Raw genomic sequence first — 25,427 nt, forward strand, 5'->3', positions numbered from 1 at the left:
CTGTACCAGAGCCGGTGATGGGAGGCGGGACTGGTGGTTGGGAGGCGGGAAATACTGCTGGGCAGACTTATATGGTCTGTGCCCTTAAAAGGACAGGTACAAATTCAAGGTAAGGTATACACATATGAGTTTGTCATGGGCAGACTGGATGGACCATGCAGGTCTTTATCTGCCGTCATCTACTATGTTACTATGTCACTACAAGTGCATCAGAAGAGTACTGAGCTCTTCTTTATGAAAAAACTTCAGTACTTTTGGATCATCCCCTTCCTCAGGAGGGAGCTATCCCTCCTCTAATGGCTCGTTCAATGATGGCTCCTCTGAACAGACCGAAGCCACATCAGATAAGGAGGGAGGCAGAAATAGTCTCATCTGCCCATTCCTGGAGCTCCAAATGAGATCTCTTTGGAGCCAGAGAGGCAGTGGGGTAAGAAACTGAAGCACCTTGCAGCAATTCTGACTGTCCTTGCTTCAATAAATAGGCCTGCTAAAGAGCAATACCTGATGCAGCTGAATGCTCTGTCAAGCCCTGAGGCTGTAAAATGGCGGCTGTGCTACGTAAGCGATCAGAGGCTGCTCTTCTGTGTCAGTCAGCCCTGACAAAATGGCGCCTGTTCCCACGTTCTCCTACATCAAACTGCTCACTGGCCCTACAGGAGAACCCGAAGACCCCAACATATTCAGATGCTGCACTGAATCTGAAGTGGTGCTGCCAATGACCTTTTCCTGTGTCTTGCGGGATTCCTGGCTTGAAAAGATTGCAACGCCATGCCGGTGGGTCCCAAAGCGGGAACACTGCCTATGTGGGAGTCATCATTCACCCTGACTGCCACCAGCACAGCACGTGTCCCAAGCAGTGAGTCAGGATCCATCCCCTGCACCAAGTAGAACTTGCAGCCCAAGTGTTTCTGAGTCAAACTTACCACTGCCAGTGGCTCCTCTCCAGCTCACAGTCGCCATGAGAAAGGCTCAGGACAGACACTGTCCCACACTCTCCAGCGAACCTATTTCTTTCTTCCTTTTTTTTTTCGTTAAGGTTGTTGTGCTAGAAAAGGAGAGCTCCACAGGAAACAGGGAATAGGTGAAGGGAGGGAAGCAGTAAATTTGCAGAGCACCAGAGACAGGGATCTGAAGACCTCCAGATATGACTATGCAGACTCAAGCCATCTGCAAACCTCAACTGGGGACCAGTTGACCAACTGAACCAGGAGCAAATCACTCATAACCAGAGGCTGAAAAGTGTGTCCATCCACCTGCTGGAGATAGAAAATACTGAGGAGCTGGACTGGATGACAAGAGAGAGGCCTCAGCTCAGTTTTCAGTTCTGTATCTCCACCCACTGGTTGATGGATACAACTATCACAAAGGTTCTGGAATACTGCGAACCTACGTAAAGGAAATGGAGTTTAAAGTATATGCTGATGGCTCTTTGAATTTATGTGGCTGTCTGGACCTTTTTTGCTTTGTCTACAGCTGCTTTTTGCTGCTGCAGAGAAGCTGCTGCCCTAGGTGATGACCTACCCTTGCCTAACGGTTGAGCCAGTGTCACGTAGGAGAGAGATTAAAGACAATCAATTGCCCACCTTCACTCGGTTTGGGGATTCTCCCCCCATCTACAGCACATCTCAATTACTGAAGCCCTGAGTTATTGCAAGAGCCCTCAGTGAACTAACTATATCACTGCAAGATCCATCCCTGAAACAGCTAGTTAGAATAGTGAAACAAAAGTACTGGTTGGATGCCATTGCAACATGAGAAACGTTGAACACATAGAAAAAGATACATGATTCTCAATCATTAACTTTGTATTTGCAATGTAGAACATATGATATTTTTGAGGAACATAAAAAACAAGGTTTTTGAGTTTTTGTTTTGTTCAGGCCAATCATTTTTTTTTAACTCAATATGCTAGTGAGCAATGGGTGTTTTTTCGGAGGTCCTTTTTCTCCTTTATTGACATAAGCTTTGGGATGTGTGTGTCAATTTCAGTAATGCTAATTCTGCCATCTAATACTGGCAGTATTCTTGGGTGTTTAGTAGATGACTAAGATACTGACATTATTTTTACAAAGCGTGACCAAAACAGATTGAAGCAGAGTTTGACAAGGACCTGCTCCACATTTGCTTAATGTATTACCTGAAGAGGTGTCATGCCCAGTTCGTGACCACTCCTTCCCTGAGCAATTTTAGACAAATCGCTTACAAGACGTTCAAAGATATTAGCAGCATTTAAATCGCAGTCGTAGTTTACGTAAATGTCCACCACACATTGGGCATCTAAAAGGAGAACACAGTGTTATTTAAAAACAATACTATAAAAACAAACACATATCTGTGTCCTCCAGTTCCTTTCACAATAGACTATTTCTGTCTTTCAAAGAGGGAACACACTAAGGTGGTCATTTTAAAAGGGCTATTTTGAGTTTGAGATATGCATAAAAGCCTGCAAATAGGTGGGAAAATGTGGGATACAAATGCAATAAATAATAATACTAATAAAACATGTCTTTTCCTGATGCTGTCAGAGACTGATATCCCTTGCCAGTTTGGCATTTGGAGGGATAAAAACCATTGGGGGAAATAAGGGGGAAACCTCCCCTAATCCCTCCAGTGCAGAGCGGCTCAATCAGAACAGTTTGCTAAAACCTAAACATACTTGGTAGCAAGTGTAATTCCTGATATCAATCTGTTAGGACATAGATAGACATTTAGTCTGAAATGAGGAATGAACATGTATTTTCTAGGCATGCCCTAGTCCAACCCAAAACACGCTACACCACCTTCCCATGCCATTTGCATGAACTTGGGAAGCAGACATGTATGCAAGATAAACATAGTGAGTAATATTTCTATAATGGCAAAAATAACTGTCTATGCGTCGGCACATACATGTTTTATGTGCTAGATTTCAGCCAATTAAAATTTTTGACATTTTTCTAAAATGGATGTTTGTGGTGCACATACCTAGAGCATAAACATCCATGTCTCCTTACGTTTAGCACATGCTAAAAACACTAGCGTGGCTTAATAAACAGGGACCTTAGGCTCTTAAATTTGTAACATAGTAACATATAGTAGATGACGGCAGAAAAAGACCTGCACGGTCCATCCAGTCTGCCCAACAAGATAACTCATATTTGCTGCTTTTTGTGTATACCCTACTTTGATTTGTACCTGTGCTCTTCAGGGCACAGACCGTATAAGTCTGCCCAGCACTATCCCCGCCTCCCAACCACCAGCCCCTCCTCCCAACCACCGGCTCTGGCACAGACCGTATAAGTCTGCACAGCACTATCCTCACCTCCGAACCACCAGCCCCTCCTTCCACCCACCGGCTCTGGCACAGACCGTATAAGTCTGTCCAGCACTATCCCCACCTCCCAACCACCAGTCCCGCTACCCACCACCGGCTCTAGCACAGACCGTATAAGTCTGCACAAGCACTATCCTCACTTCACAACCACCAGCCCTGCCTCCCACCCACCGGCTCTGGCACAGACCGTATAAGTCTGTCCAGCACTATCCCCACCTCCAAACCACCAGTCCCGCTGCCCACCACCGGCTCTAGCACAGACCATACAAGTCTGCCCAGCACTATCCTCACCTCCCAACCACCAGCCCTTCCTCCCACCCACCGGCTCTGGCACAGACCGTATAAGTCTGTCCAGCACTATCCCCACCTCCCAACCACCAGTCCCGCTGCCCACCACCGGCTCTAGCACAGACCGTATAAGTCTGCCCAGCACTATCCCCGCCTCCCAACCACCAGCCCCACCTCCCAACCACCGGCTCTGGCACAGACCGTATAAGTTTGCCCAGCACTATCCCCGCCTCCCAACCACCAGCCCCTCCTCCCAACCACCGGCTCTGGCACAGACCGTATAAGTCTGCCCAGCACTATCCCCGCCTCCCTATTTTCAGCCAAACTTAGAAGCCCAAGGGCTTCTTTTACAAAGCTGCGCTAGCGATTCTCATATGCCGCACCGAGAATAAGTAGCGCAGCTTTGTAAGAGAGGCCCTAAGTTTTCTGCACGTATCTCAATAGCAGAGCTTGGGCTCCATATTTTCTTTTTCTTCAGCACTGCTACCTCAAAGTCCTTACCTTCCCCTACACGGCTGGCCTTTTCAGATACTTGAGCTGCTTCGTGGAGGACATTGGGGAAGTCTCACTGGACTTGAAATCGCGAGAATTCCCTAATTTCCTGCATGGTGCGGTTCAAGTGTCTGCAAAGCCCGGCCATACAGGGGAAGATAAGTAGTTTGAAGTAGCACCAAGGGAGAAAATCCAAAGCCCGAGTTTTGCTGTTGAGGTAAACGCAGGGGGAGGGGGGTAGGTCTGCGTAAAGAAATCAGCCAACATTAAAAAGCACCCGTTTCATTAAAATATCAATGCGTTAATAGCATTAACAACACATTAATAGCCTAACCTTAAAAAAAAAAAAAAAAAAACACTTTAAAATATACAGCTGGAATCTAGAAAAGAAATTAATAAGAAAAGTGACAACCGGATAATACCACCACATTATTATACAAGACAGAAAAAGAGGAATTTTTAAAAAACATATTAAAATTAAAAAAAAAAAAAAAAAAAAAACAGCCAAAGATGTAGCTCCTGGTGCTTTCTGGCATTTAATACCTCTTTTTTTCAGTATGGTTAACTGTTTGTGTTTTTTTTTACAGCTGTACCCTGCCATAACAACAGAACACAATACCTGCACATATCCTAGTCAGGGTCTGAATAACCATCCATTTGTGCTCAAAAGAACTTGTTGATGTTTCTAATATATTCAGGAAGATCTCTTTGAAAAAGACCTAAGCAATGAAAGAAACAATATCAGTATCTGCAGTTTTTAGGAAATGTCCTAAAGTCATGCTAAGTAGGGCCAGGGGCTGCAAAGAGTTGCCACCGTGGTCCCTCCAGATCTAACTCCTGCTACACAGGAGAGGCTGGAAACAAGAGGAGGGGGGGGGGGGGGGGGGGGGGGAGGGACAAAGAGAAGAGCAAAGAAAACTGTAAAAAAAAAAAAAAAAAAAAGGCACAAACTAGGGAAAAGTACAATGTTTTTCTCCCGATTCCTAAAAGTTTTGGCTGGTACCCAAGTTTACCAAATTTTTCCACCCTAAGTCAATTTGAAAGCAATTGTTGCTAATCACTTTCCCAAAAAGACAATTAATCAATCTTCAGTCACATTTCCTGCGTTAGATGAGTTACGCTGTAGCATTGAAACCAAATCTCCATTGATCAATCGCTTGCTACTCTTTGTCCTTAATCCTTATTTGTCCTGTTGGTCTGTCCCAATTAGATTGTAAGCTCTGTCGAGCAGGGACTGTCTCTTCATTCTCAAGTGTACAGTGCTGCGTACATCTCAAAGCACTACAGAAATAAGTAGTAGTAGTAGGCATGTGCCTAGGGCCTAAACGTTTAGAGACCCTCAGATATGTTAATTCAATGGCCCCCCCCATGGTTTTTTTTTTAATCCTGATAAGTCAGCTTCTGCCCCCAGAGGTCTGTCTATTCCCCTACCCAACTCAGCAGGAGGAGCTGGCGAGCAGCATTTCTTACTACTGCGTCCCCCTCTTCAATTTTTCCTCTGCAATTAGAACCACATCAGGTCCTATTTGTGAATTACAGACTGCCATTATGATTGAAGGGGGGGGGGGGGCATTGCACTTGTTTATCTAGGATCCACCAAAAGGTCAATCATACCCTGAAGACAGAGGCTGCATGCTTCATCCAGAAAACCATTTCCCTCATCACCTTTCCAACGCTGAATGTGTCAAAAGCAGTTATTTTCAGATTTAAAGGAAACCAAGAACACGAACATAGTAACATTGTAGATGACGGCAGAAAAAGACCTGCACGGTCCATCCAGTCTGCCCAACAAGATAAACTCATATGAAGACAGATAAGGTCAACGACAAGGATTGTCCTTGTGGTTTTTATTTAGTTGGAACTTGCTATACTGACTCTCAAATGACAATCAAAGCAAATAAATGGAAAGAAAACCCTAGGGATAAGGGGGGGGGGAGGGGGCGAAGAGACCTCTGTCAGGGCGTGTACCTAGTGCCAAAGCCAAAGTCAGGGAAGGCCTGTGAAAAGAGGAACATCTGAAAGACCTTTTCAAAATTTCTTGTAAGAGGGTTCAGATTAAAGAGACACAGGGATACCTCCTTCCTCACTGGAGGCTGCAGCTGATCTCTGGTTTTCTGAAACTGGTATCAATAGGTCAGGGAAGGGATCAAGGACTGGGAATGCTACGGACCAGATGTACAAAACTAACAGCTGTTTCCCATTTTGGAGGCAATTCTATAAAGGGCGCTAAAAGTCAGGTGCCAAAAATCTGAGAATTAAGCCAGTGCTATAAAGGCAAATTTGCGACCCAAATTCATTAGAATACTAGCATTAGTCAGCAGTTACGCCGTATCAACGGCAGGAGAAAGAGTGCACACGTAAACTTGGCATAATGTGTGTGCAACTGACAGTATTCTATAAGTTGGATAAGGTTTTTTTGGAAAGCCCACCTCTTCAATGTTGCCTTCGGCACCTAACCACTATACCTCTATTCAGGAAATCTAGACTGCCCCAACTTGACATGCCCCAACTTGACATTTCGTCCTTTAGATTGTAAGCTCCTTTGAGCAAGGACTATCCTTCTTTGTTAAACTGTACAGCGCTGCGTAACCCTAGTAGCGCTCTAGAAATGTTAAGTAGTAGTAGTAGTAGAAATATGCCCATGGTCTGCCCAATCCCCTCCAATGTCAACACCTCCGTTGCACTTATGTGCTAGAGCACTTAGGCTCGAAGTTACAGAGCAGCGCTTATGTGCACGTACACATGTAACTGCTGCTTTTGCCATCATCGTGGTGTGTAACTGCCCTTCTAGAATTAAGGATTTGTGTTTTATCTGGTCCTATATAAACACAGATACTTTTAAGAACAAACCTCTTACCTCTATCTGCATTTTTAAATGCACTTTAAAGTTTGAAAGGAGAGTGAGAAATATGGCAAGTGAGAGCTCAAACACATCTGGAACGGAAGAGACACCATTTTTAGACAGCGCCACACAGAGGTACTGCTTGATGGCATTGATGAACATCTCGTGGGTCCTGAAGACTGGACCAGCGTTCTGTAATACTGAAAGCAGCAGCTGAAGAGAAACAACCTTGGAGCGCAGCTCGTGGGATCTGAAGGAAATGAGTGAATAAAGATTAAGATAGGTTTTAAAGCCTGCCCTCATCACTCAGAGGGGCCCCTCCCCTTTCTTTAAAAGGAGGGAAGCTTGCTTCTTTACTCCAAAGTTTCTCTTTTGCCCTTTCATCTAAGTCTTGATACAGAGGATAACGTGCAGGAGAATAAGTGGAGGTAGTCCTGATTTTACTCTATTGCACAGATGGATGTGTAATTTTGATTTCCCTTCTGAGTTCCATAACAAAAGCAGGACCAGATCAGACTACATGCAATGGTGTAAAGCCAGGAGTGGATCATCGCCCTCTTTGACATGGAGCTATATGATCATCCTATCAACACTTTAGAAATCACTGGAAGGACTAAGACTCAAAACGTTTGAACCCAGTGACATTGCAGACAAGCCACGGGACAACCTCAATGAGAAGCATACTTCAATAAAGGTCTTTTACACATGCTGCTTTTTGGTACACTGTTTTCATTCTCTGTGAAGTACTTCTATTATTAAAACTAATCCAACATAATGAAAATAGTTCATTAAAGCAAGACTAAGAAGCATTCTGTGGCAGTATCACCACCTTTCTTTTCACTTAATTACCCATTTAATACTGGAAGGCTTCAGGCAGTAAAACCAACAAATCAACAAATATAAAAAAAAAAAAAACCATGCATTTTTATTTTAGCATGTTTCTGAACACTATTGTTCTGCATCTCCTAAAGTAGTTTTACAAAATACAAAACACAGGCCACACTTACTTGGGGTCTGGTGGTCCATCACCCAGTGGCTTCATAGAGAGCTTGCAGAGTGAACGGAACACGAGGAAGGCATCTTTCTGCAGGATATGGGAGAACTTAGCAGCAACAAAGGGACCCTGACCAGCATCTGACTCCTGACACAAGGAAAAATGAGAGGAGCAGAACTGAGATTTCCCGTTAGAATGGAAGATACTAATAGTTTAAAATATTTGATATACCACTCTTATTTGTCAGACAAGTCAGAGTAGTTTACATAAAATAAAGATTTAGCAGAATGTCATTACAAATAGGAAAGCAATACGCATACACAGACATTCCAAATAAAACTTCAGACAATATATTTTCTTACAGATCACCTGAATCAGGATACAACCAGCATTAGCCTGATAAAAATTTAGTGAAAAAGTAAATGTTCACCTTACCCTTAAATAATTTATGATTGCATACAGGCTTATCAGGCATTTCGAATGTACATGGATAGAATTATTACCTCATTACCTCTCGCCTGGACTACTGCAACTTACTCCTCACCGGCCTCCCACTTAGCCATCTATCCCCCCTTCAATCTGTTCAGAACTCTGCTGCACGTCTCATATTCCGCCAGAACCGATATACTCATATCACCCCTCTCCTCAAGTCACTTCACTGGCTTCCGATCAGATACCGCATTCAATTCAAGCTTCTCCTTCTTACCTACAAATGCACTCAGTCTGCTGCCCCTCACTACCTTTCTACCCTCATCTCCCCTTAAGTTCCCGCCCGTAACCTCCGTTCACAGGATAAATCCCTCCTCTCAGTACCCTTCTCCACCACCGCCAACTCCAGGCTCCGCTCATTCTGCCTCGCCTCACCCTATGCTTGGAACAACCTTCCTGAAGCCATACGCCAAGCCCCCTCCCTGCCCGTCTTCAAGTCTTTGCTTAAAGCCCACCTCTTCAATGCTGCGTTCGGCACCTAACCCTTACCGTTCAGTGAATCCAGACTGCCCCAATTTGACTGCCCCTATCGGACCGACCGTTCACTTGTCTATTAGATTGTAAGCTCTTTGAGCAGGGACAGTCTCTCTTTGTTAAATTGTACAGCGCTGCGTAACCCTAGTAGCGCTTTAGAAATGTTAAGTAGTAGTAGTAGTAATTATAAACACACGACTCTTTACATCCATTTTATTGAAGGGCCAAAAGACGTACTGAAATGATCATGTGGATGCAAATAGTATCAAAGGGGAGGCAAAGGAGATTAGTAGTTATGCACTGTCAAAATAATAAAAAGTGAGCTGTCTGAGATAGGAAAAGCTAATTTGGAATTAAGCTACTCAGTTTCCCGGTGTAACCAACAGGGCCATTATATTCTTTACTGGTTTAAATTTTTTTGATTTAAAAATTACCTCATATTTCTAAATCCAGTTCAGGTACTGTAGGTAGGTCCCTGCCCCAGACTTAGTTTGGTACTTGAGACAATGAATGCCCATGGTAACAAAGATGATCGTTATACTACTATCATGTTTTATCATTATCACGTTGCCCAAGATCCTTCTGTAACACTAAATGTCTATTTTCTAATATATTTCCACCATTCATGATGCATTATAAGCCACATTGAGCCTGCAAAGAGGTGGGAAAATGTGGAATCTAAATGCAATAAATAAATAAATCAATGGCAGATTGGGGGGGGAGGGTTGAACTCTTGCTTCCCTGGTTCTCAGCCTGCTGCTCAAGCCACTAGGCCACATGCAGAAAAACTTGAACAAGTCCAGATGTATTAAACATTTCTCTCAAACCAATAGAAAAGACAAACTGAAGGAACCCCTGGAGTGGAGGAGTAGCCTAATAACCCAGGGAAGTAGGTTTGAATCCTGCAGCAGGCTCCGTGTGACCCTGGGCAAGTCACTTAATCCTCTAATGCCCAAAATACAAAAAACAAACTTAGATAGTGAGCCAACTAGGGACAGAAAAAGTACCCAAATATGTAAAACCACTTTAATTGTACCACGGAAAGGCAGTATATCAAATCCCTTACCCTTCCTCATCAATCAGGGGGTCCCCTTTAAGGTCCACTGGGAAAATTTAACCAAAACATATCCAGTTACAAATGGTTTGTAAAATGCAATGTTCTATAAGGAATCCATTGGCTCTGAGAGTTAAAGATGTTCTGATTATAAGTCATGACATACCAGGTTATCTGTGGATGACACCGATTGTCCATCATCTGCAATTCCATTTGATTGGACAGTTTCACTAATCCTATCACAGGAGGTAAGCTCTTCGTTTTCAGATTCTAAAGTGTTTTCGGGGGTTTCCAGCACACCATGCTTTTCTTCAGCCTCTTAAAATCAGAACAGGGGAGAAACATATCACGGGCAATAAATATGTCTGCATCATATCCAAACTTGGATATATACTTACATTTTATCATGAAAAACCATTTAAATTGTAGCTGGTACATAAGTTTGCCACTGTCACTCCATATAACAGAATATGGTGCTCTTGTGCTGTGTATTATTTTATTTTGGAATATGGAGCGTTTATTCGATCATGATATTTTTAATTACTTAAGTTTATTTGGTGCTTTTATATTTAAATTTGTTTTTATGGCTTTGTTTGTACTGTTGGGAAATTTTGGAGAAGCTGTGATTTTTGTACCTTGAATAAAATATTATGTTTGTGAATAGTGACCTTGGTTTGGATATTATATTAAAGAGCTACAAGTATCTTAAGTAGCTAAATTTATAATGCAGAACAAAGTAGTGTGATAAACATGCTAGTCCACTTTTAAAGGTAATAAACAGAAATTAAACAAAACAAAGAAAAGAAAATATGATACCTTTTTTATTGAACAATATATATTTTTATTGTCACTACAATAAAAAAGTATCATCTTATTTTCTTTTCTTTGTTTTATTACCCTTAATGCAGAACAAAAAGAGAATCTAAAGTAAACTTTCAAACATTAAGGAGTGGTCTAAAATAAAAACTATATAGGAGATTAAAAAAACAATTAAATGATTTTAAAAAAAAAACAAAAAACAGGAAGTGGCTGTATGCAATGGAAATCACCTTTAACTGCTGATGTGACCACATCTTCCACAATGCGTTCAGCTATCTTGTGAGCTCCTTCATTTCTTTCATCAGGCTTTTCCTCCACTGCTACATATTAAAACAAAATCAAACACTCACATAAATCTGCAAGGTGTGTGTGTACATAGTTGTGTTGAATACTGTTTTGGGATCTTGCCAAGTGCTTGTAACCTGGATTGGCCACAGTCAGAAACAGGATGCTGAGCTTGATGGGCCTTCAGTCTGTCCCAGTATGGCAACAGTTATGTTTTTATGAGTTTACAGGTCAGAACAAGGCACATTGTCCAGGTCATTTTCTCTATTCAGAATTTTATATAGGAGAGAAAATTGTGGTCCAGCCTGACGAGGAAAGAGACAAACTGAGAGGACTGTCCAATCTCGGCCCTTGCCCAGTCGGGTTTTCAGGATTTTCAGAATGAAATGCATGAGCTCTGTTTCCATACAATGGATTCATTGGGGAAATCCTGAAAATTGTGGCCCTTGAGGACCAAAATTGCCCACCCCTGGTTTGGATCAAGTAATGTTCACTAAATCCGCAACTGCCCATTTGAAGAAAAAAAAAAATACTGATTTTTCTCCACATGCATAAAGCATCCAATATGGTCTGAAATGTGTCAGACTCAGACCCTGATAACAAAAATAATTTTACTTGTGAACTTGCTTCATTTGTTCAGTGACAGTGCACCATTCCACAAACAAAATCACTATAAATAGCAAGGCTAAAATTGGAAGTTAACAAGATTTCAAGACAAACCCATTTCCACATGCAAGACCTCTTTCACTGTTTGCAAGTAAATCCACAAAGAAAGCCAAGAACCCCTAACAGCTTAAAGATACAAAATGGTTCAGTTTTGTTTTATTTTAGCAGAAAGTTTTAACCCTGCTGCTTAGGCCATGGTCTTAAGAGATTAGTTCTACCAAAGTGTGCTACTACATTAGTGCATGCTAACACACATTAAATCGTGTTAATCACACACATTAATACCATTAGGGCTGCAGCTATTAAAAATGCACTGCTAAGGGCAATTCTTTAACTGGATGCCTGCAGTGACATGCCACTTGAGTGCATAAATGCACAGAATGCTAGCACTTTCTAACTGTACACTCATGTGTCTAAGTGCAGCAGGACAGCTTAGTGGCATAATGCATAAATGCAAGCGGAGCTTATCCATGTAACTTACAGAATACTGTCAGTTAAGTTAATCTCTACTGCATTTATTTTTATTTGGATTTTGCTCACCCCTTTTTCAGTAGTAGCTCAACGTGAGTTATATTCAGGTACAGTAGGTATGTTTCCCTGTCCCTAGAGGGCTCACAATCTAAGTTTGTACCTGAGGTAATGGAGGGTTAAGTGACTTGCCCAAGATCACAAGGAGCAGCAGTGGGATTTGAACCAGGTACCATGAATATCAAGACCGGTGCTCTAACCACTAGGCCACTCCTCCGCTCGGTCAATGGCTGGGGTAACTGCATTTGCTTACATGTAGATGTTCTTTTTTTTTTTTTTTTTTTTTAATGTGTTTATTTATAATTTTCCAAACAGAACATAGTACTGAAGGCACAATATATCTTGTTATACATGATACAGTGTGAGATTTTTTAAATTGCCTATACATAGGAAGCAAGTGAACATAGTAAACAAGTGTCCTCCAATAACTGCCTCGTTACTTTCTCTTACCCCCCCCCCCCCCTGCGTGTCTGGGAAAAGTTAGGAATTTGTAGTTTGGTTGGCTTTTTTCCATTTATCATATACTTCCCACAGTTTGTAATATTGAACAATCTGTCCCCTTCTGAGAGCCGTAAGCTTTGACATCAACTGAATCCTGTCCAGTTTTTCCATAACCGACTGGAGCCCCGGCAGACATGGTTTACATGTAGATGTTCTGATGCTGGGTTATGATAGCATTCTCTAACAAAATCCTGGCACCCAGATGCCATTATAAAACAGACTCTCACTGCATGATACTGGGGTGTGAAAAAGGAGGTGCCCACTTGTACAACTGCTCCCCCCACCCCCTTTTTTTGTACTTTTCTAACAGGGGTGGGAGGCAGGATATCAACACCATCTTGAATTTTTCACAGGTTCTTAAATTTTAGCCAAAAGCCTGTCATCAGCACATGGCTCAGACCTTACATGTCATCTCAGTGCAACAGGTATGGCTCATTGTATGGGAAGTTTAACACCAAAATTGTAAGTAATAACGAGTATCTTTCGAGGAATGAAAGGACGTGTACTCCTTGGAGCTCCACTGCAATGTACTGTTGTGCAAATGAATGATATCAAATAGTAACAAGGAACACCAAGCTGCCAATACAATGCATTACAATTTCAACCAGTGATGGTAGGAAGCATAAAGCGACTCTTACCCAATACTACATGAATATGATTCCTCACAGTCTCCTCTTCCCCACTTTCAAGTCCGTCTTTATAGCTGTGCTCCTGTCCACCATTTGTTAAATCCACAGATTTTTCCTGGGATGACTGTTTGCTCCACCGCTGGTTTGGCTTCACACGTGTGGTTTTAGGAGAGCCGGTCACGTGGCATGTAGGAGACTGGGGTTTCTGATGCTGTTTTTCTAATTCTTTGGCCTCCTGTAACTAACACAAACATATATCCAGGCTAATTATACAACTAAACATTTTGCACAACCCAAGGTTTTCATGACAGAAGACCAGGACCATGTTTAGATTCGTTCCCAATCCTAATGCACTGTGGTTCTAGGGAAAGGGAAAAGGGGAGGGATTTGATATATTGCCTTTCTGTGGTTACAAATCAAAGTGATTTACATATTATATACAAGTATTTTGTACATGGGGCAATTGGGGGGGGGGGGGGGGGGGGGGGGGGGTAAGTGACTTGCCCAGAGTTACAAGGAGCTGCAGTGGGAATCGAGCCTGGTTCCCCTGGCGCTCAGGCTGCTGCACTAGCCAGCAGGCTACTCCTCCACTCCTTGTAACTCTGGGCAAGTCACTAACCCTCCATTGCACCAGGTACAAAATAAGTACCTATATATAATATGTAAACCACTTTGATTGTAAACGCAGTAAAGGAGGTAAAAATCAAACCTCATCCCATTTCCCTTCCACAAAAAAAAAAAATAAAAAAAAAATCAGATTTTATGACACCATCAATTTAAAAGCACACACAGAACTGAAACTAACAAGGCTGAACGTGCAAACTGGGCAATTCTATAACTGAGCACCTAGAAGACACATGGTGAGAGCCTATTTTGTAATGAGATCTGGGAACTCAGATTCTGTTGTATCAGCACAGCTTACATTTATGTGCCTGCAGTTATACCAGCCATAGATTACACATGTAAGCAGGAGCCCCGTCCATCTGTGCGCCTTCCTTGCATTTACATGTGACGTATAGCACCCTGCTAGCACTTTCACATGTGTACACTTACCCACAACCAAGTGCCGGTATTATGTACATTCATACACACAAGGGGTGCATAAATGCGAGAGTCCAGATATAGAATTGTTCTTGAAGGGGGTAATTCTGAAAAGCGCCAAAATTTAGGCACTAGAATGCTGCAAGTTAAGCACGATTCTATATCGGCAATTATGTGCATAACTGCTGTTACAGAATACTAGTTTCAAGTGAGCATTTATGTGCTAACTTTTAGGTGTGGCCACTTATGCATTCTCAATAGCCAGTGTAAATGGCCACGACTAAATGTTGCAGTTTTAGCAACTAAGTACTGGGCATGCCCTTGAGCCACCCATGCCTCTCCCTTCTAGAATAGCAACTAAGTGTAGTTACATGTGTAACTAAATTAGCACCACTTAGTGCTAATTAACTCCAATTATGGGTGATTATTGGTTGTTGCCAACAGTGGCTAATTTGCCAATTAGTTTACGCACATAACTGGCACAATTCTATAACCTGAGTGTTAAGCACAAAAAAGTGCAATATGGGGCAAAGGGGTAGATTCAATAAATGGTGCCCAAATTAAGTGCCAGGTTGCTCAGCGCTAAGTTAGCATTCTGTAAAGGGTGCTCTACGCAGAACAACCTTTACAAAGTACTGATTTAGCTCGTATTTCACACCTAACTTTGGGCTCGACCACTTAAGCCTGCCAAAAGGCTGGTGTAAACGCTTATGCCCAACTGAGGCGTGCAAATGAAGGTATTCTATAACATCGTGCCTAATTCCTGAGAACAACCCTGGTCCACCTATGCCCCTTCCATGGCCACACCCCCTTTGGAGTTAAATGCTATGAAATTTAGGTGCATGTTATAGAATAGGTCGTAGGACAGATCCGTGCGTAGCTCCTAATTACTGCCAATAATTGATTGTTAGTTGCCTAATTGACTAATTAGTTTATGCATGATCTGGAATCTGTGCCCAAGTTGGGCAACCTATACAGAATCTGGTGGGGCAAGTGATTTCTAAGGAAGGTTATATCTCCATATCTCTATCTCCATACATTTTTATGTATACTCATTGTGGCCAGTCTGAAAATGCAGTTGGCTAGGTGTGCCCCCAGGTGGCTATCAAGCACTAGATCAGGCTGTACTGCATTAGTTGTTCAAATTGGAGGCGAGCAAAATGAGAAACACCCTCCATAACATCCAAGGACAGCATAAAATATAAAGGACTTAAAACTCTATGGGAAAAAAATTAAGTACAAGCAATGCAGACTACATACAGCTTGATTCTCCATCCTGGTGAAAATGACATTCAGCATCTGAGTGAGGGTAGCCTTGGCAGTGGTCTGATTGATGAGATTCTTACTAGCTAGGTAGATATTGTAACACGTCCTAACAGTCTGAAGAATTGTTCCCTCGTGAATTTCAATATGTGGGGATGTCACAGCTGTAAGGAGAGCCTAAAACAAAACACAAGATATAAAGAAAGTCAATGAAAAACACATTTAAAAGGCAAAAAAGCATTTACGGATATGGATAATGTCTACATAAACCAAAGAAGCAATGAGAGTCAAGCACTGGCTGTTTATTATAAAACTAGTAAAAAAAGGCCCATTTCAGTAGGCAATGAAACGGGCACTAGCAAGGTAATCCCCCACCCTCCCTCGCTGTCTCGCTCTGTCCCCTCTGAGACCCACGCCCCCCTCCCTCCCTTCCTTCTTTCTTCCCTTCCAGTTCAAGGCCCCCTCACGCCCCTCCCACCGAGTTCAAGACTCCCCCCTCCCTCCGATTTCAACACCCCCCCTCCGCATTACTGACCCCTGGACCCCCCTGCCGCGACCCTTTCCGACGAAAACCCTCCCCCGCCATCGTCGCTTACCTGTGCTGATGGGGGACCCCAACCCCTGACAGCCGAAGTCCTCTTCTCGTCTGCGCCGGCGTTGCTTGCTGAATGATCTGATCAAGTTTGTGTGTGTGCGTCTGCACAGGTATGCGACGGCGGCGGGGGAAGGGTTTTCGGCAGGAAGGGGGGTCAAGAGGGTCGCGGCAGGGGGGTCCAGGGGTCAGTAACGCGGGGGGGGGGGGTGTTGAAATCGGAGGGAGGGGTGAGTCTGGAACTCGGTGGGAGGGGCGTGAGGGGGCTGCTGCTCCTTATGTCGCAGCCAATCTGGTGTCTCCTTTCCGGAGACGTCAGCCTGGCTTCGGAGCTTAGCTCAGTAACTCCAAAGGAGCCACGGACACAGGCAGGCCCATTAGAACGTTGGAGGTGAGAATTATTATATAGGATTACCCAGTAACTCAGCAAATGACAGGGTAAGCATGGAAAAAGAATTTAGCATCAATTGCTAAAGTGTCAGGACTTCACAGCTTGTGTAATTTTGCAGGTGTTAGTATCTAGTCTGTATAAACTGCTTCATGCATCTCTGCGTCAGGTTTGGGAGCAGGAAACTGGGATAACATCTGCTAAACAGAAGGCATTCTAGACTAGTATGGTTTGTTGGGCTGCTTTTGCATCTACTACACAGTTCATGTTTTTCTTGGCACATAAGAATCATATGGACACCAGTTTATCTCCAGTATCTGAGGTCAAGCGTATCTAATCAGTGTTGGTCCTGTGCATCTTCTGTTGGAACCTTAAAGCATGTGTTTTCTTTTTCTCCAGTTGTGTATGCATTTTGGGAGCAGGTATGGTAAAGAATTTGTAAAGTCTTTCAGCTGGAAACATCACGGACATATGCGGGCCTCTTATTTGGGTGACTTTTCAATTAAGACCCGGCAATATGGCAAGCTCTACTGTCTTATGGTGGCTGTTGCCTTCTAAGGCACATTGTAGAATTGGCAGAATACATTTGTGCTGAGTGTAATGTTCTGGTGGAACTTTGTTCGCTTGATATACAAGTACGAGGCAATAGTGGTAGAACGTGACTGATGTTTTGAGAACTTCTGTGCTATTTGGACTCCTCTATAGTGCTACATGGGACTTTTGGACTAGTTTGGGATTTCTGCTATGTTGGGGGAAGGGAGGGATCTGGCAATGCTGTGCTGTTTTATGCACTAACTAGTAGAAAAGGCCCGTTTCAGGCACAAATGAAACAGGCGCTAGCAAGGTTTTCCTCGGAGTGTTTATGTTTGAGACAGTGTGTGTGAGAGTGACTGTGTGAGAGAGAGAAAGTGAATTTGCGAGTGTGTGTGTGAGGGAGTGAGACTGTGTGCGAGTGTGTGTCTGTGAGAGAGAGTGTGTGTGCCTGGGGTCCCTCCTTCCCACCCAGTTTCAGTGTCCCCCCTTCCTCCGTGTTCCAGGGTAGTCCCCCCCCCCCTTTTTTTTTTTATTTAGTTTTTGTACAGGTGGTGCATTCCCCCCTCCTCCCCTCTCGTACCCTCCTCCAGATCCCCGTCCCTCACCCCCTCCTCCGAGTTCCAGACCCCTCCCCTCCCTCCCCCCCCAGTTCGACCCCCCCTCCATCCGAATTCCAGACCCCTCCCTCCAGTTCTCCGAGTTCCAGACCCCACCGATTTGCAGACCCCCCCTCCCTACGATTTCCAGACCCCCCCTCGGAGTTCCTGACCCCTGGACCCCCCTGTTGCGACCCTCTCGAGCCCCCCTTCCCGCTGCCAAACCTCCCCTGCCACCGTCTCGTACTTGTGCTGGCTGGGGACCCCAACCCCCGCCAGCCGAAGTCTCCTCTTCTCGGCCGCGCGGTGTGGACGAATGACGTGATCAAGTTTGAATCAGTTTGTGCTCGTGCGTCTGACGTACGCACACAAACAGATTCCAACTTGATCACGTCCCCTGGGTTTTTGGCGTAATGCGTCCAGTGACGTCAGCTGGGGCTTCGGAGCCCAAAGTTACGGACACAGGCAGCCAGGCTCATAGAACGTTGGAGGTGAGTATTATTATATAGGATAACTAACAAAATAAAGTTGAGAACTTAAAATAAAGAGCCATTTTTTCCAAGATCAGAACCTACACAGTCAGTAAGAGATGTTTGCTCTTGCACTAGCTCCCAGTTTAACCTTTTGCGGAACCAAAGGGTTACCAGATCCAAGACTCTTCCTGAAATCTCACAGGAAACCTATGTGTATAGTGCTTTCTGGTCAGGGAAAGTAGTCCAGTTACGTACACCAGCCATGCTCAAACGCTTCTTTGCTCTATTTAAAAACTTAACAGCAATAGTTGCTACCATTTCTTTCTTTTTTTTTTGGGGGGGGGGGGGGAGGGAGGGGAGAGCAGAGAGGAAGGGACAGGAAAAGGGAAGACTGTTAAAGAAAGATAGTGCAACTGAAGACTCCCTGCAGCTAGCTTTGCTTTACAACAGCAGCCTAATCCAATTTCATCATTTCCTGAACATTTTAGTGAAAGGCACTAGCTCATTCTTCAACATATAAGCATGTCTGATTCTTGGCTGCACTGTTTCCTTTCCTCTATGCTTTGTATTCTTACAGTGCAATACATTTTATTTACTTTTTACTATTTAGCTCATACTACCCCTCTCCTCAAGACCCTTCACTGGCTCCCTATCCGTTTTCGCATCCTGTTCAAACTTCTTCTACTAACCTATAAATGTACTCACTCTGCTGCTCCCCAGTATCTCTCCACACTCGTCCTTCCCTACACCCCTTCCCGTGCACTCCGCTCCATGGATAAATCCTTCTTATCTGTTCCCTTCTCCACTACTGCCTTCGCGCCTTCTCTCTCGCTGCACCCTACGCCTGGAATAAACTTCCTGAGCCCCTACGTCTTGCCCCATCCTTGGCCACCTTTAAATCTAGACTGAAAGCCCACCTCTTTAACATTGCTTTTGACTCGTAACCACTTGTAACCACTCGCCTCCACCTACCCTCCTCTCTTCCTTCCCGTTCACATTAATTGATTTGATTGGCCTACTTTATTTATTTTTTGTCTATTAGATTGTAAGCTCTTTGAGCAGGGACTGTCTTTCTTCTATGTTTGTGCAGCGCTGCGTATGCCTTGTAGCGCTATAGAAATGCTAAATAGTAGTAGTAGTAGCTCATGATTTTCCAATGGTAGTTCAAGGCAGGTTACATTCACCTTTCCAGCGATACATTCAAACACATTAGGTTATCGACCTCAAACTATTTCCTTGTTTCTGGAGGGCTCACAAACTAAGGGGGCCTTTTACTTCGCTGTGGCACAAAAGTGGCCTCAGTATGTCCTCATGTGGGTTTTTCCCATGCAACAAGGCTATACTAGAGCTGTACCGAATAGCATATTTTACTATTCAGCCAAATACGAATAACGAAAAATATTATTTGGCCAAATACGAATAATGATCATTGAGCTTTAAGAAATCATAAAAGAAGCAATGTGAAATCAGAGATCAAGAACTGCATATCCAGGCCGTGGGAGGAAGCTCACATAAGTGCCCCAATAATCAGCGCTGACCCTGGATATTCTGGTGACTGGCATTGAATATCTGATTTTGGTTTTGGCCAGTTCAAACTGACTAAGTGAATGTTCAGTGATGGCCAGTTAAGGTTACAGCGGGCAAAGATAGGACGACTATTTATGTGATCCGATTTGCCCACTAAACTTAGCTGGCCATTTGCGATATAATGGTTAGCTGTTATGCGCTAATTGCTAATATTCAGCAGAGATAACCAGCTTATCTTGCACTGAATATTAGCGCTTAGCAGTTAAGCGCCATAAAAAATAGTGCTGAATATTTGGGGGGGGGGGGGGGGGGGGAAGGAATGTTCACTTCAATAATCCTGGGCTCTACTGGATTATTTGTATTCAAAATTTAAATCGCTATTCAGCAGAATATGAATAATGTATTCAGGGCACTATTCGTGGCTGAATCAAATATTTCGGTACAGCCCTACTTACCACCAGACAGTAAGGGCTCACGCGGTACTCCTGTGCTAACCAGTTAGCGTACGTTACTGTGGATGTGCTGAGTAGAGAAGGAATGTCCACTCTCCACCCCGACCTACCCACTCCAAAAAAAATAAAAATAAATAAATAAATATATATATATATATATATATATATATATATATATTAGAACTCAGATTAATGTGTGCTATTCTGGCAATTACCGCAGGACACCTGAACACATCCCACAGTATGCCAATTTACGTTGCTTGGAAGCCATGAGGTCAAGCCTCTGCTTACCAAAAAGCGCAGTCTGTCCGATTTGTGAATCTCATTTGTGACTTCCAGATATCTAATGAGGACTCTACGCACATCGAAAGGAAGGAACCGTACACAGGGAGACCCCCGCCTCCAAAAAGCAGAGAAAGGGATCCTGACAAGAGAGAGCCTAAAGATCTGAAACCCTATGTGCAGATGCAACAGCCACCATTAATACTGTCTTTAGCTTAAGATCTTTCAAGGAAGCATTCTGGGGTGGCTCAAAAGGAGTGTTCTGAAGAGCATGACGTGACTGATGCTACATATGCTGCAAAATGCCACAACCAGCATTGCCGACATGCCACAACAGCCAAAGACATACTGCAAGCCATAACCCATATCATCATAAATAGCATCTACTAAGTAGGCCAACCCTGCTTCGAGCAGGATGTAATGGTGACCGTCTTCTGTTGTAGACTGCTGATACCACTTCAGGAATGCTCTAGCCACAAACGAGCTGCACACTGCCACTCGAAGGCTCAAAGAGGCCATTTCAAAGGATTGTTTTAGTGAGCCATCTAACTTCCTATCACGTTGGTTATTTAGGGCAATGCCCCCTTCCACCAGCAAGGTTATTTTCTTAGTCACCACCTTAACAAGGGAGTCCACCCCAGGAAGCTGCAATTTCTCCTCTGGAAACAAAGGGTAGAGACAAGTTATGGCTCTTCCCACTCTCAGCCCCGCGTCCGGTGAGACCCATTATGCTGTAATCAGGTCTTGCATCAAGACCTCCAAGCCTACTCATGATCGACGAAGATGGAACTCCCAACACCGAAGCAGAAGGCTCCTCAATGGAAAGCACCACCACTGCCTCAGAAAAAAAGAGTACTGAGCTCCTCTTTATGAAATAACCTCAGCTCTCCCTCCTCTAACTGCTCCTTCAATGATAGCTCCTCTGAATAGACCGACGCCACATCAGATAAGGAGGAAGAAGCAAAGAAACCTCCAGGAGTGGACAGATGAGGCTAAACGAGATCTCTTAGAAGCCGAAGGGGCAGCAGGGCAAGAAACTGAAGCACCTTGCGGAAACTCTGACTGTCCCTGCTTCAGTAAATAGGCCTGGTGGAAGAGGAATATAAACTCCAGAGAAAACAAAGATCCTGATGCAGCAGAACACTCTTGTTGGGCGCTGAGGCTGTAAAATGGCAACTGCACTCCGGGTGTGATCAGACAGGCGGCCCCAACAAACAGCGCCCATTCCTGTGCTCTCCTGCCAAATCCCCAGCATACAGGGATCCTATGCCAAATCTGCAGCTGCAAACCATTTCCCCCACATCTCACGGGATTCCCAGCTTGCACGCACTGCCTCGATGCTGACCGGTGGGTCCCACAGCAGGAAAACCACTTAACTGCCTCCGTGGGAGTTGCCATTCACCCCAACTGGCACAAGCACAGCACAATGTAGACCCAAGCTGTGAGTCAGGATCCCTCCTCTGCAGCAAATAAAACTTGCAGCCTTCCAAGCGGTTCTAAGTTAAACTTTAGTTGGACTTACCACTGCCGTCTGTCCCCCCCCCTCAGTCTCCAAAAGTCTTACCACAGATGAGAAACAATCAGGACCGATACTCTGTCCTGCGCACTCCACTAAACCTCTTACCACTCTTTTTTTTTTTAAGGTTGTTGTATTGGAAAAGGAGAGCTTCACAGGAAACAGGGGAGAGATGAAGGGAGGGAAGAAATAAATTTACAGGGCACCAGAGACCAGAATCTGAAGACCTCCAGATATGACTCTGCAGACTCAAGCCATCTGCAAAGTTCAACTGGGGACCAGTTGGCCAACTGGACTAGGAGCAAATCACTCAGAACCAGAGGCTGAAAAGCGTGTCCATCCACCTGCTGGAGATAAAAAAAATACAGAGAAGCTGGACAGATGCCAAGAGAGATACATCTCAGCTCAGTTTTCAGTTCTCTATCTCCACCTGCTGGTTGATGGACACAACTATCCCACAGGTTCTGGAATAGTGGGAAACTAGCATGCAAAGTAAGCAACACACAAACCAAAGAGCTGTAATATAGTCACAATATACTAAGCCTACTGGTCAGATTCTGCACTTGGTCTCTGGAAATTGCTCCACACCCCCACTATGGCCTTCAAACTAAAAGATCTGCCTGCCTCTACAGCTAGGAGGTATTTGAGGTGTGGTATGAGAAGCAGTAAACCAAAGGACAGAAGCGCAAAAAGGATACTTTCCTAGCATGGCTGGTCTTAATTATAAAACAAGCTACCCAGGATTATTGCTGTTACCAGTGTTACTGCTGTAAATTAAGCTCTTACATGCTATTTGTTCTTAAGCATCCTAAGTCTCCTATATGAAAAGTCAACAGCGCAAATACCTCAAATTCCTCCGAGATAGCAAGAGATGCCAGCTGTTCTCAGTTTTGAGCTGAAAGCCAGTGCCTGTGCCTATTAATACCATCATATGCTAGTAAAGAGGCCTTTCTAGCAAGCAAATCTATCTTTAAAAGTGAAAAAAAAGAATGATCTTAATCAGATGTGTTTCCCAAGGCTTGATTGGCAAATTAAGCCACATGACAGAACACCAGCAGAACAAACATTCATTCACTTCACAACGTTCACCCACAGTTGAGGATGAAGCATGTCTTATGATAAGATGGCTGAAAATGATTATAGCATCATGTGACCTTTTCTTGAAATAGCCTAGGGCAGTCAGTGTACCCGCAAAATTAATGTTATAACTTGCAGTTGTATTGCTGACATGTCACCTGCAAAAGTAGCTTAGAGAAGCAGATTGCAAAGTGGGAAAGCCAGGGTTTAAATCCTGCTTCTCCCATTAACATACTCGGAGGTCCTTTTACCAAGGTGCAAAACGCAGCAATGCATGCTTACTGCAGCTTAAAAGGGTTTACATGCAAGGGGTGCACTGAGGCATCCCACGATAAAATCCCGCTTTGCATGTGCTACCCACACGATAAAAAATTTAATGTTATTTTTTGACTGTGGGGGTGTGTCTGGAGGAGGAGAGGGTGTGTGTCTGCACTAATCAGTTAGTGCAGTCACACTGCCGTGCACCAACTGATTAGCGTAAGCCCTTCCAGCCTACAAAATGGGTGGCGGTAAGGGCCCCACACACTAACAGTAATACTAGCGGGTGGCCATTGATTGCTGAAAAGAGAAACTCGGTCATTTTTCAGCCACAACAAAAAGTGGCTTAGTGCATGGGAAAGACCCGCATAAGGCAACTTTTTGTCACAGCTTTGTAAAAGGCCCCTTTGACCATCAGGCACATCACTTCACACTCCACTGCCTCAGGTACAACCTAGAATACAACGTAGCTTGCCTTGAATTTGGAAACTACAAACACCACATCTAACTCTACCTCCCCCCCCCCCCCCTAAAAGGAAAAAAAAAAAAAAAAAAAGAACCACACACAACAACAGAGCATTACTTTAAAAAAAAAACCCACATTTTCAAATGATGCTCAAAGGAACTTATAACATTATTAAATTCCGATACCTCACTGGGTTAAAGGTACTTGAGTTATTCAACCACATGTATACTTTTGACAGGATTAAATCACAGCAATTATCAGAGTCTATATAACCACGTAAATGACTGAAAATTGCCCTCCAACAATACCGTGAAAACATTCAGCATACAACACATAATAAAAACATTTCCTAGTGAATATGAAAGTTTAGCACCGACAAGCATATATGTGTCATTCTCTAGGATTTCATCTTAAAAACACTTTACATAATTCAAGAACGTGTCGCTTTATATTCTTTCATCAAACGAAACAAAAAAATAAAAATAAAGCAAGCACTTCATGATATGCACAGATTTATCCCCCCACCCTGTTCTAGCGGCTGGCGTTGCTGTAATGCTGACATAGCCCATTCACTTTGGATGGGCTGTGTCAGCATAGCCGAGCGGCTTAGTACACATGGAGGTTAGGTATAAACTGAAAGAAAATGGGTATTTGTACCTTTATTATTTGGAGCTGCACACCATCCTCCGTTTGTGGCCCTTGAAAGCAATTGCAAACGGTCTCCACTATCCGATCTATGAGCCGCTTACCGGGGGTCCCGCTGTCTGGGGCATTCCCAGTGATATGCCCATATGCTATTAATTTCTAAATGCAGAAGCAAACATAGTTTTTGTTTAATTCTACATCCTTCATTATTTTTTTTTCTGGACTACCACTACACAATCCGTATTAAGTTTACTTTCATTTCTTTGCATTTAAGTGCCGCCAAGGAAGAATACACAAAAGGTTTTTGGGGTTTTTTTTTCTTTAAATCATAGTGGAAATGCCACATTAAGGGCTTCTTTTACGAAGCCACGCTGGCGAGTCCTGCATGACAAATAAGAGGAAGCCCATTTAATTCCTATGAGCTTCCTTTCATTTGCAGCATGGGCATCACTAGAATGGCGCTGTAAAAGAAATCCTAAAACTGAAAATGTGCTAAAACTCTAAGTTAAAAATAAGTCAACAAAATGCTCATTAAGTACACTCTCTTTTTTTCTAGTTAGCATTAATCAAAAACAAAAATCTGTGTGTTCTCTTCAGCAGTTAAGAGAACCACTACTGCAGCCACAGAAATAAGAAGGTCCATAATCCTGCCGGAGTATTACCACAGTTTTATCTGTTTCTCCAACAAGTTATCATATAATTATATCAAGATTATAGATGTAGATAGAGAAATGACAACGCTTATGTGGACTTGACAGGCCAACTGAAACGGAAGGAAATACTTATTGGCTTAAAAAAAAAATATGACCCTGTCTTATGAACTTCCCTCTTTAATATACATATATACATTTAAATATTGATATACAGACAGGGAGGCTCATAAGACAGGGTCGCACTATATCATTTTCTCATTAAAGTTTTTAAATCATAGGTCCCAGGATAC

At 43.4% G+C, this 25,427-nt stretch overlaps 1 protein-coding gene across 2 annotated transcripts in view; it reads right to left on the reverse strand.

The window, feature by feature from the left end:
* Nucleotides 1-25,427, reverse strand: part of ARFGEF2 (ADP ribosylation factor guanine nucleotide exchange factor 2) — a 144,746-nt gene that overhangs the window by 101,028 nt on the left and 18,291 nt on the right. The window contains exons 4-12 of one of the 2 annotated variants that reach the window (XM_030213057.1): nucleotides 24,497-24,643; nucleotides 15,676-15,855; nucleotides 13,384-13,609; nucleotides 10,996-11,085; nucleotides 10,113-10,264; nucleotides 7,943-8,076; nucleotides 6,951-7,185; nucleotides 4,713-4,812; nucleotides 2,138-2,277 (exon numbers count right to left, since the gene is read on the reverse strand). In XM_030213057.1, coding sequence (XP_030068917.1) covers nucleotides 2,138-2,277; nucleotides 4,713-4,812; nucleotides 6,951-7,185; nucleotides 7,943-8,076; nucleotides 10,113-10,264; nucleotides 10,996-11,085; nucleotides 13,384-13,609; nucleotides 15,676-15,855; nucleotides 24,497-24,643 — 1,404 coding nt within the window. Of the gene's footprint in view, nucleotides 1-2,137; nucleotides 2,278-4,712; nucleotides 4,813-6,950; nucleotides 7,186-7,942; nucleotides 8,077-10,112; nucleotides 10,265-10,995; nucleotides 11,086-13,383; nucleotides 13,616-15,675; nucleotides 15,856-24,496; nucleotides 24,644-25,427 lie in introns of both variants that reach the window. The other variant, XM_030213056.1, reaches the window with a different exon arrangement.

Source organism: Microcaecilia unicolor, chromosome 8 (genome assembly GCF_901765095.1).
Source record: "Microcaecilia unicolor chromosome 8, aMicUni1.1, whole genome shotgun sequence".
NCBI classification, from domain to species: Eukaryota; Metazoa; Chordata; class Amphibia; order Gymnophiona; family Siphonopidae; genus Microcaecilia; species Microcaecilia unicolor.